We start from the raw sequence: 15,173 nt of genomic DNA on the forward strand, positions 1-15,173 counted from the left end.
ATTCTCAATGACCCTAGCTCCTCCTGCCACATGGACCATGCTCACCAGTATTCAGCATGTCTGTGGCAGGATGGTAGGGTCATCCACTCAGTGGTCAGTCAGTCAGTGTTCAGTCACTGAGTAGTCTGATCAGTAACTGATCAGTCACTGTTCAGTCACTGATCACTCTGATCAGTCACTGTTCAGTCACTGATCAGACTGATCAGTAACTGATCAGTCACTGTTCAGTCAGTTTGCACTCCGCACTTTGTATGGGTCCAAAATGTATAAATAGTGGAGCTCAAACTCTCAGACCTCAGTATACTGATAAACACTGACCAGTATGTATATCAAACAAAGGAACCATAAGCCAACATTGGAGGAGGTTGCTCCTACCATATTGGAGATTGCTAGGTTGGAGCGTGAAATCAAAAGGAGGCATAAGGAAATCATGCTGGGTAGACGGATTGCAGAAGAGAAACATGTGGAACACTTCAAACCTCTAGCTGAGCCACTAGTCAACCTAGTCGAAACCTTCCAACAGATGCCAGTTCAACAACCACAACTACCTCCATCAAGAGCATCCAAGAAGCATCCTAGGTATCTGAAGCCTAGAATAAAAATGCGCTCCAGGCATGTGAAGGGTAGGCAGAGACAATCCAAGCCAGAGTTGTTATCATCAGAACATCGTCCTTTCTTAGCAGCATCAACACACCACACATATCCTACTCCACCAACAACACCATTTGTTAAAGATGCCACATATACAAGGTGTGGACTTACTGGTGCAAGTAAAGCAAAACATAAGCTCCAACTCTCCAGCATTGATGAAGAGTCACCAACATTTGAATCATATGGAACTGGAGAAGTTTCAAGTCTAATGGCAGGCACCTCAAGAGTTGGACGGCAACTATGGAAAGCAGGAAAGCAGGCATTTGAAGGGGATGAGGGTGAGGAGTATAATATGAGTAGAGGATATGATGATAGCAGTGATGAGGAGCTGTCTGGAGATGGACAGGATGATGATAAGAATGTTGAACAATTATTGAATGAAAGTCATGGTACAACATTTCAGAATATCCTTGATCAAACTGATCTAGCTGGAAAACAGGTAGCTGATTACATTAGAGGATCATTGAGCATGGACAATGACGATTTTGATGACACTTTTGGGCCAAGAGTGAGAGACAATGCTTACTACCTGGGCAATAAGTATTTAACTTTTGGAGAGAATGGTGATGAAATTGTGCTGACTGACCCTGTAGATCAGGAAGAAAAGACCTTCACAGCTACATTGGGACTTTGTGAGTTGATTTTCAGGAAGAATCCAAATCGTGCATTAGTTGAATCTGCTGACAGACAGGCTTATGGAGAAATATTGAACTGGACCAGTGTGCACAGACAGAACAATGATCCAAGAGGTGAGATTGTTAACTACAACAAAGCCAAGTATAAGAATAAAATCAAACGCCTTTTGGATGATAGCAGAGATGGTGGTCAAAGACATTCTGGGAGACAAGTGACTGGGAGAGGATCTATTGCCCCAAGGCGTGATTTTAGTAAGGAGAAAAGTCAGAAGATCTATAGAGGAAGAGGTGTTCTGTCAGCTATCAAGGGAGCTGCTGGTACAATAGTTAATAAGGCAATCGACATTCTACCAGTTGAACTTCATATCCCTGGCTATCAATACTGTGGACCAGGAACAAAACTTCAGAAGCGATTAGCACAAGGTGATCCAGGAATCAACAAACTTGATCAGGCTTGCAAGGAGCATGATATTGCCTATTCCAAGAGTGGTGATACAGCAAGCAGAGCAGTAGCAGACAGCATCTTGGCAGAGAGAGCCTGGGACAGAGTGAGATCTGATGATGCAGGGGTGTTGGAAAAAGCTGCAGCACTAGCAGTCACCAACATTATGAAGGCTAAGGCAAAATTTGGGGGAGGTATGAAAAGATCGCTGAAGGAAGTCAGCAGGGTGGTTGAGAAGGGGAAGGAACAAAAGATTCAACCATCGAAGAAAAAATCAATGAAAGGAGGTCTAGGTCTTTACTTGAGACATCAGAAACCAAAGGTTGGTACAGGTCTTTACTTGAGACAGCAGAGATCAAAGGTCGGTAAAGGTCTTTACTTGAGAAAGCAGAGAACAGCAACACCTTAGACATTATATTGAGGTACAATCAAAATCATAATGCTATACAAAAATGTATATATATTGGATACATAGCAGATTAGATTCATTGTGCTGGAATCATCTGTGGAGAATAGACATTTTGTCGATCAACTGTGTATCTAGAACAATAGAGAAGATGGTACTCCTATTCTCAAAGTGGGCCGACTATGGTGAGACAAATTTACCATCAATCTCCCCATTTGATCTGAAGATGGTTGAGTATCATGTAGAAGATGAGGAAGAGGAAACTGATATGGAGAAGGACAATGAGGTAGAGGTGGAAGAGGAAGAGGAGGAAGAGGAAGAGGAGGAGGAGGAGGAGGAGGAAGAGGAGGAGGAGGAAGAGGAAGAGAAGGAGGAAGAGGAAAAGGAGGATGATGTAGTGGTGAGAAATACTACTACACCTATACTTTTGACTCGAAGGAGCATCAATTACCTGAAGGAAAGAGGTTGTGAGGTGATTCAACATCAATGACAGGGTATTGTCTCTAACTGAAACAGTGTTCAAGAGGTATCACTGAATATCATCCGAAGACTATCAGACAACATAGAAGACTTGCCAAGGACTAGTGCTGGAAAAGGAGTCCACTACCTGGGACATCACCTGCTCAACATGGACCAAGGAGAAACATCATGGATACATCACTTTTCTGCACACTCAATATGATGAACAACTTAGATTTTGGAACAGAGATATACCTGCTTGTAGTAAACTTTTCAATGAAATGGATGTTGAATAAATCAATAAATAGCCAATTGTATTCCAAACTGTTTACTTATTACCTACCATCTCCTTAGATATAGTTCAGCTATAAGTATATTCTGAGTGCCACTGACTGTGTTCAGAATGCTCATGCTCAGCCGGCGGGACAATTGCCAGCTGCAGCAGGTCGACTGTTGGTGGCGGTCGGACGACCGGTGAGGCGACCAGCTGGGCGACCAGTGGCCGGGCGACCGGTGGCAGCCGGACGACCGGCGGTGGGCGACTGGCGGTGGCTGGGCGACCGGCGGCGGCCGGGCGACTGGTGGCGATAGTGGGGCGACTGGTGACGATAGTGGGACGACTGGCGGCGATAGTGGGACGACTGATGACGATGGTGGGATGACTGGTGACGATAGTGGTATGACTGGTGGCGATAGTGGGACGACTGGCGGTAATAGTGAGGCGACTGGCGGCGATAGTGGGACGACTGGCAGCGATAGTGGGGCGACTGGTGATGATGGTGGGGCGACTGGTCGGGCGACCAACGGGGTTATCGGTGGCGGCCAGGCGACCGGCGGGGTGACCGGCGGCGGCCGGGCGATCGGTGGCGGCCGGACAACTGGCAGCGGGATGACTTGCAGTGGTGGGCCAGTCTACCCACTACATACAAAAAATATATCCTCTGGTTCTGTTGATACTGACCTTTAATACTTACCTTTACCGCCTTGGATTCGAGCATAGAGCCTCCAACTCAAAAAGCTGACTTGCTAACCACTACACCATAGAGGATTTATGTTTAAAGACTTAAATTATATAGAATATGATACTTCTTCCGACCGGCGGGCAGTTCAAGATCAGTAGGGAAATTTTTTTTCCTCTTTTTTCCCTTTTTTCCCTTTTTCCCATTCATTCCCAATTTTAAGTGTTTTTATTTATTTATTTTTTTTTGTATTGATTTATTTATTTTTTTTTTTTTGTTGATTTTATGTGTTTTTATTTTTATTTTATTTTATTTTATTTTATTTTTTTTTTTAAATCACACACACGTACTGGTGGTACACACACGTACTGACGGCACAACTGTCAAAGACACAATGTCCCACTCCTTGCAGAACAACTCCTTTTATACCACAGTTCAGGATCTGGAGGCAATTTTTTTTCCCTTTTTTCCCGATTTTATGTGTTTTTAATTTTTTTTTTTTCTAATTTTTTTTTTTATTTTTTTTTTTAATTTTCTTTTTTTAATTTTTTTTTTTTTTTTTTTTTTTTTTTTTTTTTTTTTTTTCAATTTTTTTTTATTTTTTTTTCTAATTTTTTTTTATTTTTTTTTCTAATTTTTTTTTTCTTTTAATTTTTTATTATTTTTTTTTTTTTTGGGTGACCTTGAGGTTAGGGTGGTTGACCTGGATGACCTAGAGGTTAAGGTGATTGACCTGGATTACCTTTAGGTGGGTGTGGTTGACCTTGATGACCTTGAGGTAGGTGTGGTTGACCTAGATGACCTTGAGGTGGGTGTGGTTGACCTAGATGACCTTGTGGTGGGTGTGGTTGACCTAGATGACCTTGAGGTTAGGGTGGTTGACCTGGATGACCTTGAGGTTAGGGTGGTTGACCTGGATGACCTTGAGGTTAGGGTGGTTGACCTGAATGACCTTGAGGTTAGGGTGGTTGACCTGGATGACCTTGTGGTAAAGGGGGAGTCTGGTGCACTTGTGCACCAGACTCCCCCTTTTTATACTACTTCTGCCAACTCAGAAGGACTGGTGCATCACCTCCTTCATGGTGGGCCAGTTTCCGATGGTTACCAGGGTGAGGCCCCGTCCGCGGTTGGCAGCAGTCAACCGGATGGGTGGAGGCAGGGGTGCTTCCTCTTCCTCCTCCTCAGAGGAAACCACCATCACCTCCAGCACCTCTGGCAGTGGCAGTTGGTCACCGGTAGTGGGGGATTCGTCCAAAACTACGAGGATGCAGCGTGACTCAGTGGGAGCTGCTCCTCAAGCCTCTGTGAGACCCCTCTCCTGAACCCAGTCGGCTGCTTCTTGGTGCATGATGGCACTGGGGGCTCTGTGACCTCCTTGGGCGTCCCGTAGGCTGGCAAAATGGTATAGTCGCCTCCACCACCCTCTAGGAGGGCATCCTCATCCTCTGTCAGGACTTCGGAAATGTCCATCTTGGAGGATGCTGTGGCGGAGGTTGAGGGTAAGGGCACCTCGGCTCCAGCGGTGTTGGCTTGGGTCTTGGGTGTGGGGAGGCTGGATGTAGCAACTACATCCCGATCCCAGCGAGTCCTCAAAGCAGGAAAAAGGTCAAAGATCTTGTGCGAGGCTGCCTCCACCATGGCATCCTCTGGAGGGGTCCGCTGCTGCAACAGACAAAGAAGCTGGTGACAGATGAGTCACTCAGTTTGCCACCGGGAAAGCCCCTCGCGAACGTGGCGAAAACACTGCACATCTCATGCCTGGATGTGCTGCAGCCTCTTCACCTGGCAGTATTTTGACGTAACTGCATGGATGGTATCAAAATCTTGTGGCGTAGTCCGGTGCCCTGGGTCAAGGATGGTAGTGGTGCCCTCCTTCCTATTGACCATGGCGAGAGCGATGCCTCCTCACTGCACCAGGGAGATACCTAGGAGGGTGTCTCCCCTCATGTTCTGCAACACATCCCTCTTAGGTACGCCCTGCATGCCGGGTATGAAGGGCCTGGAAAGGCAGGAATCTCTTCTTATCACTGAGGGAGAGTCGCTCCAACTCGCAAAGGACCTTGTCGGTGAAGGAGATGTGATAAGATGGCATCCTTCTGAGAATGGAGATGAAGAACCGAGGGAAAACACAGTGATAAAGCGGTGGAAGATATGAGAAGGCACTGGGGAAGGAAACGCCTACTATGACAAAAATGCACTACTAAAAAAAAACACAAGTCAAATAAAAGCAGGAACAGTGGAAAATTAATTTAGAAAATGAATGAAAAAAACTGAAGTGGGACAATTAATCAGAAAAAGGGAACTATACTGAATAACCAGAGATGACACAGTCAGAGTACCTCTGAGTTCAAGAAGAGCAGAGCTGCCTGATGTTACCCAGTCAGGAGCTGACAACAGACGGACTGTGGTGAACCAGAGAAGCTTCAATAAACTGGAGAAAACAGGAATAATCTGGAATTATCAGCTTGAATTTAATGAATTTGCAAGATCCCACGAGAATAATCTGAGTTATAGACAAAACAACTTGATTGTCTTATCTTATTGTAAGCGACGACAGCTCAACAGTCACGTAGTACTGTAATTGAGATTAAAACTGGCAGTACTAAAACACTACAACATAGGATAAGTGCCATTTCCCACTGTTCATTTCAATATAAAAATGATGACGAATATTCGCTTATTGATTTTCTCAATAGAATTGATATATTGGAGAGAAAATATAGCCACTGAAAATAATCACACAAGCACAGGCGGTGAGAAACTTGGATCCGTCCTCAAAAATGTGACTGAATCACAATTAGAACAATAGCACAATAGAACTTTGACTACTGCAATACTAGTACAGTCCAAGTGATTTTCTAAACCAATATGAAATTGATTGAATTGAAATAATGAAGATTTTATTTCAATTTATAACTGGCCCTCAGGTCTTTATCTTCAAAATAATATTGGAGAGATCGAATCATATTATAATAATAAATATTATTATTCAGAATAGACTGACAGATAATCCTCTCCTAATAAACAAAATCGTCATATAGTTCACAGGCTATAACTGAATCAGAAAAATAAAATAAATCGAATTCCATATTTTTAACCCATGCTCGGTAATGACAATTGGATTAGAAGTTCTGAGATGGAAAGGGGGCGATTTTATTCAGGAGAGAAGAAATGAATAACAAGATTTTTCAGACTCAGCAGATAAAGCTCAAAGACTAATTATCTGAATAATTAAACTGGAATGGTTGAGTTGCCACTCAGCTTAATTTTTAATTCTGTTTAACCAGGAAAAACTACTCTGAATCTGTTATTAATTTTACTACCTTTAAATAGGCCTATTATCAATGTATTTCTCTAGACAAGAAATAATTATTTCCATTCTCCAATATTATGACTAATTTTAACTAGTGCCAATGCCACTAACTACCTCGAACCCCATAATTGAATGTGCACTATAAACTAAATGAATATTCTCTCCAAACTTGATGTTATTTTGCCCTTCTAGCCCCTCACCTTATTGCTGATGCTGGATTCCCCTTCCTCAGTACACAATCAGCTGCGTGGGTAGTCACCCGGTTTATGTGATTCCTCCTATTGTCGCCATCCTCCTCTGCACCAGCTTCTCTATTGTTGCCGTCTCCGCCATCATCACCGACTCCTACATCGTTGCTGACTCCTCCATCCTCGACCTCTTCGTCCTTGGGAAGGGGCGGCAAGATCTAGATATCTTTCACATGAACAGTCAGTCTCTTACCAGCAGCTCCCATTAACAGCACTACTGGAGCACTCATCATTTTCTCTACTTCATAGGGCCCAGAAAATTCCGGCGCCAACTTTGTGGCAAACTGATCAGCACCCAAGGACAGGTGACACTCCTTCCTGTAGACTAGCTGTCCAGAGTTCATCTTCAGAGTCCTCCTTTTCCAATTATAATACCAGTTGGCATTATAATTCTCGTCTCCAATATCTGAAACTGCTTTCTGTGTAGTTTCCAGCACTGGCAGTCTTCTTGACTGCACTGCTCGATGATGATTTCCAGCTCCTTGCTGGAAATTATCCTCCTTCTTCAGCCTCCAGTACAGCTTTTCTGGACAGTTGAACCTCCAGTGCCCAGCTCTTTCACAGTGCCAGCAAATGAACTTTCCACAGGCTGGAGAAATTTTCTGAGAAATGAATTCCTCTTTTCCACTTTTGCACACGGTTCTCATATGCTTCTGGACTTGAGAAAATTTCTTCTTCTCCTTCTTCTTCACTGGAATAATTTCAGGTGGCTTCCTTGACATCCACATGTCAGGCTGGGTCTTAATAGTAGCCAGCCTCAAATAAACGGCTCCCTTCCCCACTTTTGGAGTGGAAATATAACCTCCAATGTGCTCCTTGACAAGATGAGGATCCCATTCCACTAACCGGAAATAGGGGTCTATTTTCACCCGGTGCTCATGAAGGAACTCCATAACAAGCAGAATATCTGAAGAAAGCCCTTCCATTATTGTGAGTGTTGTTGATAGGGATATTCTGCCAAAATTTAGGTTGATAATGACACAGCCAATTAGACGTGCATCTGCTCCATTGGCCATAGCAGCACTGCGGTGCACAGGCTCTCGTTTCACGGCTTCTAAACTATTAAAAGCTTTAGAGCTAATATAGCTAGACTCTGCTCCGGTGTCGAGAAGAGCACTATACTGTTTGTCTGCTTTTTCCACTGTAGTGAAGAGACAGCTGTCATCCTGGAGATCCAGCTCTAGCTGGATTTGAAGCCTTGTTTTAACCACAGCTGTTTTATCAGAAGTCTTCTTCTGCTCTCTCTCACAGGAACAATTTGGTTGTGGCTTCCTGCACTTTGAGCAGAGTGAAACCTCTGGACACTCTGATCTCCAGTGTCCCACCTTCTTGCACTGCCAACACAAGGGGCCTTCTGGAAGTTGTTCACTCCAGCGCTGTGTAGTAGTTGTCTCCTGTCGAGGCTTGGTCTGCTTCCTCACCTCCTCCTGCTTCACAGCTCGTTGTCTCTGTTGAGCACTCTTCTTCTCAAACGTAATTCGTTCATATTGTCTCACTAAGTGCAGCAAGTAGTCGATGGTGTACACTTCAGCCTTCCTGATGTAGAGCTTGTAGCATAGTAAAAGATTTTTGTACAATCTCTGTACCTGGCTCCTTTCTGAAAAACCAATCTCTTTTTCTCATCAGTGTTAGCAGCTCCTCAACATAGTCATTGATGAGCTTGCCTTCTCTCTGCCGCCTGTCGAGAATTTCATTCTCAAGTTCCTCCTCATAAGTATAGGTGGATAGTAACGAGACCGAAAGTCTCTCAGGAAATCGTCCCAGTGTCTCCACTGTTCTCTCCTATTCCTCATCCATAAGGAGAATCTCCCTGCTAGCATTTCTGGTAACGCTGGAAATAACTGTCTGCCAGACAAGCCATATGCTTGTTGCAGCTCCTCGAGCCGCTTGGAGCAACGACACTCCCATCAAATGAGAGCCACCACCCTCAAACCTAGTCACACACGGCACCCAGGTCCATACAGGATGTAGCAGGCACCGCTGGTCTGGTAGGTGACCTCAATACATGCCTGGGCATGTTATTATGCCTCTCCAGCATCTCCGGCCTCACCAGTTCAGGCTCTGCGTGGTATAGCATTTCCAAAGTCGCCTCCTTCCTAACTGGTGCTGGCCTCCACACTCCTCGACGAAGCATCTCCTTCCTATTATCCAAAATGGAGAACATTTCGACAATCTGCTGTCATTGCTCCAGTAGAGCCATCCTCAGGCTCGTACTTGTGCCATCTGTCAGCACTGAGTTAAGTAGTAGATCAGTCGCCATCAAACTCTGGAGACGTCTCCTTGGGTATTTCTTCCAGTCTGGAAGATGCAGTGGCCTCTGCGACTGGTGGCCACAAAGCTGTAGCTCCTTCCTCTTCCTGATGTGTGCCACCTCCGCCACCGATCCTGTTCAGACCGGCAGCCTCCATGATTGTCCTCAGGTGGTTTTCGACAAGAGCTCTCCTGAGCTCTGCCATGGTTCCAGTTGTAGGTAGCCCTGCAGTGGCCGAGAATTTCACTGCTTTATCCCTGTGAAGCCTGTAGATCCAGGCCACTCTTGGTTCACTGCTGTTGTCTCCTGCATCCTCTTTGTCACCTTCCTCGCCTCTACAATTATTCTCCTCTCTAGCACTCATCACTGTTCTTCTCCTCCTACCTTTAGCCCCACATTTGAGTGCCAATCTTCTGAGTAGATTTTCGCCCACGCCCTCTTCTACCAGAATTCCCAGTGTTGCTCTGGGCCGGCTAGACTCGGTCGGCGTCTGGGGTGGGCAGCAGTAGGGGACGGGAGGCTTGGTGGAGCATCTGCCAACCACCCTCATTCAAGTCGGGAGTTGGAACAGGGTCTTGAGTACCTTGGAGAAATGCTTCCCTCTTTTAGGTAAGAGGGGCCATGCTTTCGCACTGCCTAATGGGGTAGGGCTTGGAGTGAGAGGAATAGGAACGATCTAGTGTCTGCCATGAGGGGGGTCATCTCTGGTATGGGAGGAACATTCCCGATTGCCACTAGATGTCCTCCTGCTGGTAGGATCTGGAATAGTAGGGTTTAAGAGCCTCGGACTGGTTGCTGTGGATGGTCACTGGGTCCCTAACCTTGGGCACCGGCTATTTCCTGTGGCCAGGATCACGTCACGAGGTCGAGAAAGGCCTTCCCAAGCCTTTCTCGAGGTCCTTTTGCCATTCTGAGATGAAATAGCAAGGTATGGGAGCCCTTGCGCCGGGTATCACAACTGGTTACCGGGTCCCTAACCTCGGGCACTGGCTATTTCCTGCAGCCAGGATCACGTCTCAAGGTCAAGTGAGGCCTTCCCAAGCCTTACTCGAGGTCCTCTTGCTATTCTAGGATGAGATAGCAAGGTATGGGAGCCCTTGCACCAAGCTTCATCACTGGTCACCAGGTTCCTAACCTCGGGCACCGGCTATTTCCTGCAGCCAGGATCACGTCTTGAGGTCAAGTAAGGCCTTCCCAAGCCTTACTCGAGGTCCTCTTGCTATTCTAGGACAAAAAAGCAAGGTATGAGAGCCCGTGCACCGGGCGTCACTACTGGTCTCCGGGTCCCTAACCTTGGGCACTGGCTATTTCCTGCGACTAGGATCGTGTCTCGAGGTTGAGTAAGGCCTTCCCAAGCCTTACTCGAGGTCCTTCTGCTATTCTAGGACGAGATAGCAAGGTATGGGAGCCCTTGCACCGGGCTTCACCACTGGTCACCGGGTCCATAACCTCGGGCACCAGCTATTTCCTGCGGCCACAATCAAGTCATGAGGTTGAGTAAGGCCTTCCCAAGTCTTACTCGAGGTCCTCTTGCTATTCTATGACGAGATAGCAAGGTATGGGAGCCCTTGCACCAGGCTTCACCACTGGTCACCGGGTCCCTAACCTCGGGCCTCTGTCACTGACCTCGATCACGTCTCGAAGTCGAGAAAGGCCCTCTCAAGCCTTACTCGAAATCCTCTTCTTGCTATTCTAGGACGAAATAGCAAAGTACAAGAGCCCTTGCACCGGGTGTCACTACTGATCACTGGCAGAGGCAAGGCATCCGGTCATCTCTGGATCCACCGATGACTGGACAGAAATTGATATGTAATGTGTATATTATTAAATTGAAAATATTTGAAATAAATACAAAAAAAGTTGAAGAAACCAAAAGAGAAACATTTCTTTGCAAGCATGCCATGCTTGAATGAAGTAGACTACTGCAGTTCCATCCTTTCAATGTGATTCCCAAAAATATGTGATTCCAGTAATGCTATTTAGCATTGGTTACCACCACTCTTCTGCATCATCAATCTCCCTCTCCCCGTAAACAATGGTGAAGTAAACGGTCAAAGACATCACTATTTTCTGGATTCCACTGTTCTGTGCCAGTGTTGCAAACCGTACAAGAATTATTTTGTTTGCAATTTGCTATTGATAGTTATGATTATTATTTGTTCTATGTTTGGTTTTGAAGCATCTGAATTTAAAAATCCACATTGTGAGAATAATAATTAAGAACTGAAAATTCAGTGAAGTGAACAACTACAAGACCTAACCTATTTCGGACTATGTGTGTAACATGATCTAAATTTGGCAAGGAATAGCACAAGGTTACTTCATTTTTTCTCTCCCAGTCATTTTTAATGATGTTCTATGAATTGTTCCATGAATCAATAAGGAATAAAGGATTTCATTTCAATGTTTTAAATTAATTTGAGGACCAGTTTCCAAGCTTAAGATTTAGCCAATCTCTAGACTTTTCAACTCTAGGATTTTGAATAGTAAGCTTATCTTATATTAGATGTATTTCTATACATTATTTATTATTATTATTTCTAAACATTATTATTTTTAACTATATTTCTCGATAAATAATTGTCCAAAATGGAACATTATCTTTAAAGTAGGGAAGGGGGTGCAGCTTTCATTCAAACTTTCAACTGAATTGTTCCTGTTGATGACTGAGCCAAAAAGTCACGCCCTGCCCCTGGTCACCGGGTCCCTAACCTCGGACACCGGCTATTTCCTGCAACCAGGATCGTGTTTCGGGGTCGAGAAAGGCCTTCCCAAGCCTTACTCGAGGTCCTCTTGCTATTCTAGGACGAAATAGCAAGGTAAGAGAGCCCTTGTACCAGGCGTCACTACTGGTCACTGGGTCCCTAACCTCAGGCACCGGCTTTTCCTGCAACTAGGATCATGTCTTGGGATCGAGAAAGGCCTTCCCAAGCTTTTCTCGAGTTCCTCTTGCTCTTCCCATTGGAAATAGCAAGGTAGGAAAGTCCCTTACACTTGCCTTCGCTGTCGGTCACCAAGTCCCTAACCTCAGGCACCAGCTATTTCCTGCGAGTAGGATCGCGTCTCAAGGTCGAGAAAGGCCTCCCTGAGCCTTACTCGAGGTCCTCTTACCTTTCCTGGTCCTCACGATGATGTACCAGGGTCCAGTCAGGTTTTAGCCAAAACCTGACTTGTCGCCACTGGTCAAAACAGGCAAGTTGCTGCCAAAAGTTGTCTAAGTGGTCGAACAACACTCACCCTCTGTGAGTGCTGAATCTTGCAGCTTCCAGTGCCTTCGATTAACTCCAGTTAACCTCAGACACAACTAGTAGTCGAAGAAGTCTGAGTACACTCAGGATACAAGCTGTACTATGTTGCTAGCTGCACACTGCTTCCTTCACTGGTTCTCCTGCCGACCGCTCCCACTGGACACCCACACTAGACTGACTCCTACTAGCTCTCCACGAGCCTCCCTCTGTAGCCGCGAGGGAGGGGGTAAGGATGCGCAGCACTGTTGAGCAGTAGCTCAGTGGCCGGCCCACTCATTGAGCAATGAGATCTCATCAAGAGATTACCGAGCATATTTAAAACTAGCCCTAAACTCCAATCCCCTCACTAGTTACAATAAACATTGTGACATAGTATAGCTTTAATTTTTGATGTTAATCCAATTAGTCTTGATTTAGAAATGTTTTGTACAGCCAATTCATATCGAATTTCATCAAAGAGATTTCCAATGAGGTTACTGGATAATATATACTTAGCTTCTATTGGAGCATCCTCAGCCTTCACAGCTGATTCTGTACACTTCACTTCCCCTCCAATAAATATAAATGATTTGCAGGGAAAGCTGTACTGATCCATAGAAGCCACATGGATGCGAGCCTCATCTGAGGGTTTAATTTCTTGACCTGAATACACTGTATGAGTATGGAACTGAAATTTAGTAATATCATTATAGAACTCAAGTTGAGATTCAACGTCAAGAATTTCACTAATTGCTGCACTGTACATGACACCAATCTACTATAAATCCCAACTTTTCCAATATTTTTGTGCTTCTCGGTGATATAGCACATAGCTTTTTAGGTGTTGGCTCTATCATGATTGAGTCTCTAATGAGCTTCTGTGAGCAAATGCTAGTGTGAGGTTTGAAAACGAGGAATCCCATTTCAAGTTCTTTGTTTTTTATGAATGTGAACTCCAATTGTTATTATATCTCCTTGGAAATCAATAAACGATCCTTCTTGATTTTTCATTTACCTTTACATTAATGCTTTGAATTCTATGTGTGTTTAAAGGCATATAGATTATTGGATTAGGGGTTTCATTTATTAAATATCCACTGGGCACTCTGGGTGAAAACTCGTATATAATATGTTTCTGTTTGCCATTAGAGTAACTCCCACATGCTATATTACACTCAACTACAATAGACTCAATATTTGTTCTGCTAACTAAATGCTGAGAATAATGCCATTTATTCGGTTGTAATATAACATTATCAAAACCAAGCATTTTTCCTATTGAAGTAGATGATGTAGAGTTAAAAGGATTATCAGAACAAATTTCAAGCTTCATAGTATTCATGTTAGCTCTTATATTAAGTTTCTTTCCATCGCTATTCAATTTAGTCTTCAAAGCTAATATAATATCATCAACTTCATATGCACCCATATCAAGATCAATTAATTTATCACCATATTTGAAGCAAGAATTTTCACCTTTTATAACATTTGCAATGCTATTGTAAGTACAGAAATTAATCAATCCAATTTCTCATTCTTTATTTTATCCGAATCAAGAATTTCTTGCAAATGTTCATAGAGGTCACTTGATCTAGATCATAATGTAATAATAACCATCTTGTTTACTTTCACCACAAATACTGGATTACAACTGGATTGTGAAGAACAAGAGCACAAGATGCCCACAAATATCGCTATTTAATGGTTGCATGTACTCAACACTGTAAAAAATATTTACACCTGTTTCTTTTTTCTAATATTTTTTCAATTCATAAGGTGGTTGTAAATTACCAATTGGATCAAAATAGTAATCTTAAACCTTCTTTCTCAAACCACTGCCGCACGCTGTGATATGATAATCATATGTCAGAAATCAGTTGTTTGAATTATTCTAAATCATCAGAAAGTTTGTTATTTTATCTCAGTTTATTTTAGTCAATAGAAGTCATTATTCTAGCTCTTCAATGGTCTCTATTTATTACAATTTTATTGACTAAAATAAATACCGGTAATCAAAATGCCAAGGAGGAAAATCCGGGATCGAAATAATGTTGAATCTCCATCACGGAATCAGGATAAGCCTACCGAATTATCTCGAAATGAACCCGTTGATACATCTTTCAACTCGGAATTAATTGGGAAAATTCTCAAACCAAATGTCTAAGTGTGGATCCAGATTCTCCTAGTGCACCATTGGAATGGAGACACTGGAAAAGAATGCTGGATGCCTACTTGAAAGGAAACTATCACACTGAAGATACAAAATTGTATATCTTAGTTACCTTGCTGTCAGCTGAAAATTACAAATTGATAATAGATTGTACTACATTCAAGGAAAGTATCTCCATCCTTGAAGGCATATTTATCAAGAAGAAAAGCAAAATCTTTACAAGGTACTTTCTCTCTATAAGAAAACAAGAACAAGGTGAGTCCATTGATAATTTTTTCCTAAAACTGAAAGAACTCAGCCTAGAATGTAATTTTACAGCGATCTCTGCTACAGAGAATCGAGAGGAGCACATAAAAGAAGCATTGATTGCAGGTTTATATTCATCCGAAATCCACCAACGAATTTTAGAAAG

At 43.6% G+C, this 15,173-nt stretch overlaps 2 protein-coding genes across 3 annotated transcripts; one reads left to right on the plus strand and one right to left on the minus strand.

Annotated features, from left to right (window-relative positions):
* Nucleotides 1-322: 322 nt before the first annotated feature.
* On the plus strand, nucleotides 323-2,387 carry LOC120354547. Its single transcript, XM_039441889.1, has 2 exons — nucleotides 323-623; nucleotides 1,080-2,387. The coding sequence occupies exons 1-2, from the start codon at nucleotides 323-325 to the stop codon at nucleotides 2,135-2,137; spliced, it is 1,359 nt and encodes a 452-aa protein (XP_039297823.1). The 3' UTR covers nucleotides 2,138-2,387.
* A 2,026-nt stretch (nucleotides 2,388-4,413) lies between these two features.
* Nucleotides 4,414-9,175, minus strand: LOC120354966. 2 transcript variants are annotated; one of them, XR_005573340.1, is made up of 2 exons: nucleotides 7,066-9,175; nucleotides 4,414-5,214 (listed from the first exon to the last, which is right to left on the minus strand). XR_005573340.1 is itself a non-coding variant. In XM_039443170.1 (2 exons), the coding sequence occupies exon 2, from the start codon at nucleotides 5,188-5,190 to the stop codon at nucleotides 4,810-4,812; it is 381 nt and encodes a 126-aa protein (XP_039299104.1). In that variant the 5' UTR covers nucleotides 5,191-5,214; nucleotides 7,066-7,242; the 3' UTR covers nucleotides 4,414-4,809. The 2 variants fall into 2 exon arrangements, 1 of the variants encoding a protein (XP_039299104.1); XM_039443170.1 differs by having other exon boundaries at nucleotides 7,066-7,242.
* Nucleotides 9,176-15,173: the final 5,998 nt, after the last annotated feature.

The sequence above is a fragment of the Nilaparvata lugens genome, chromosome X, assembly GCF_014356525.2.
Source record: "Nilaparvata lugens isolate BPH chromosome X, ASM1435652v1, whole genome shotgun sequence".
NCBI lineage: Eukaryota > Metazoa > Arthropoda > Insecta > Hemiptera > Delphacidae > Nilaparvata > Nilaparvata lugens.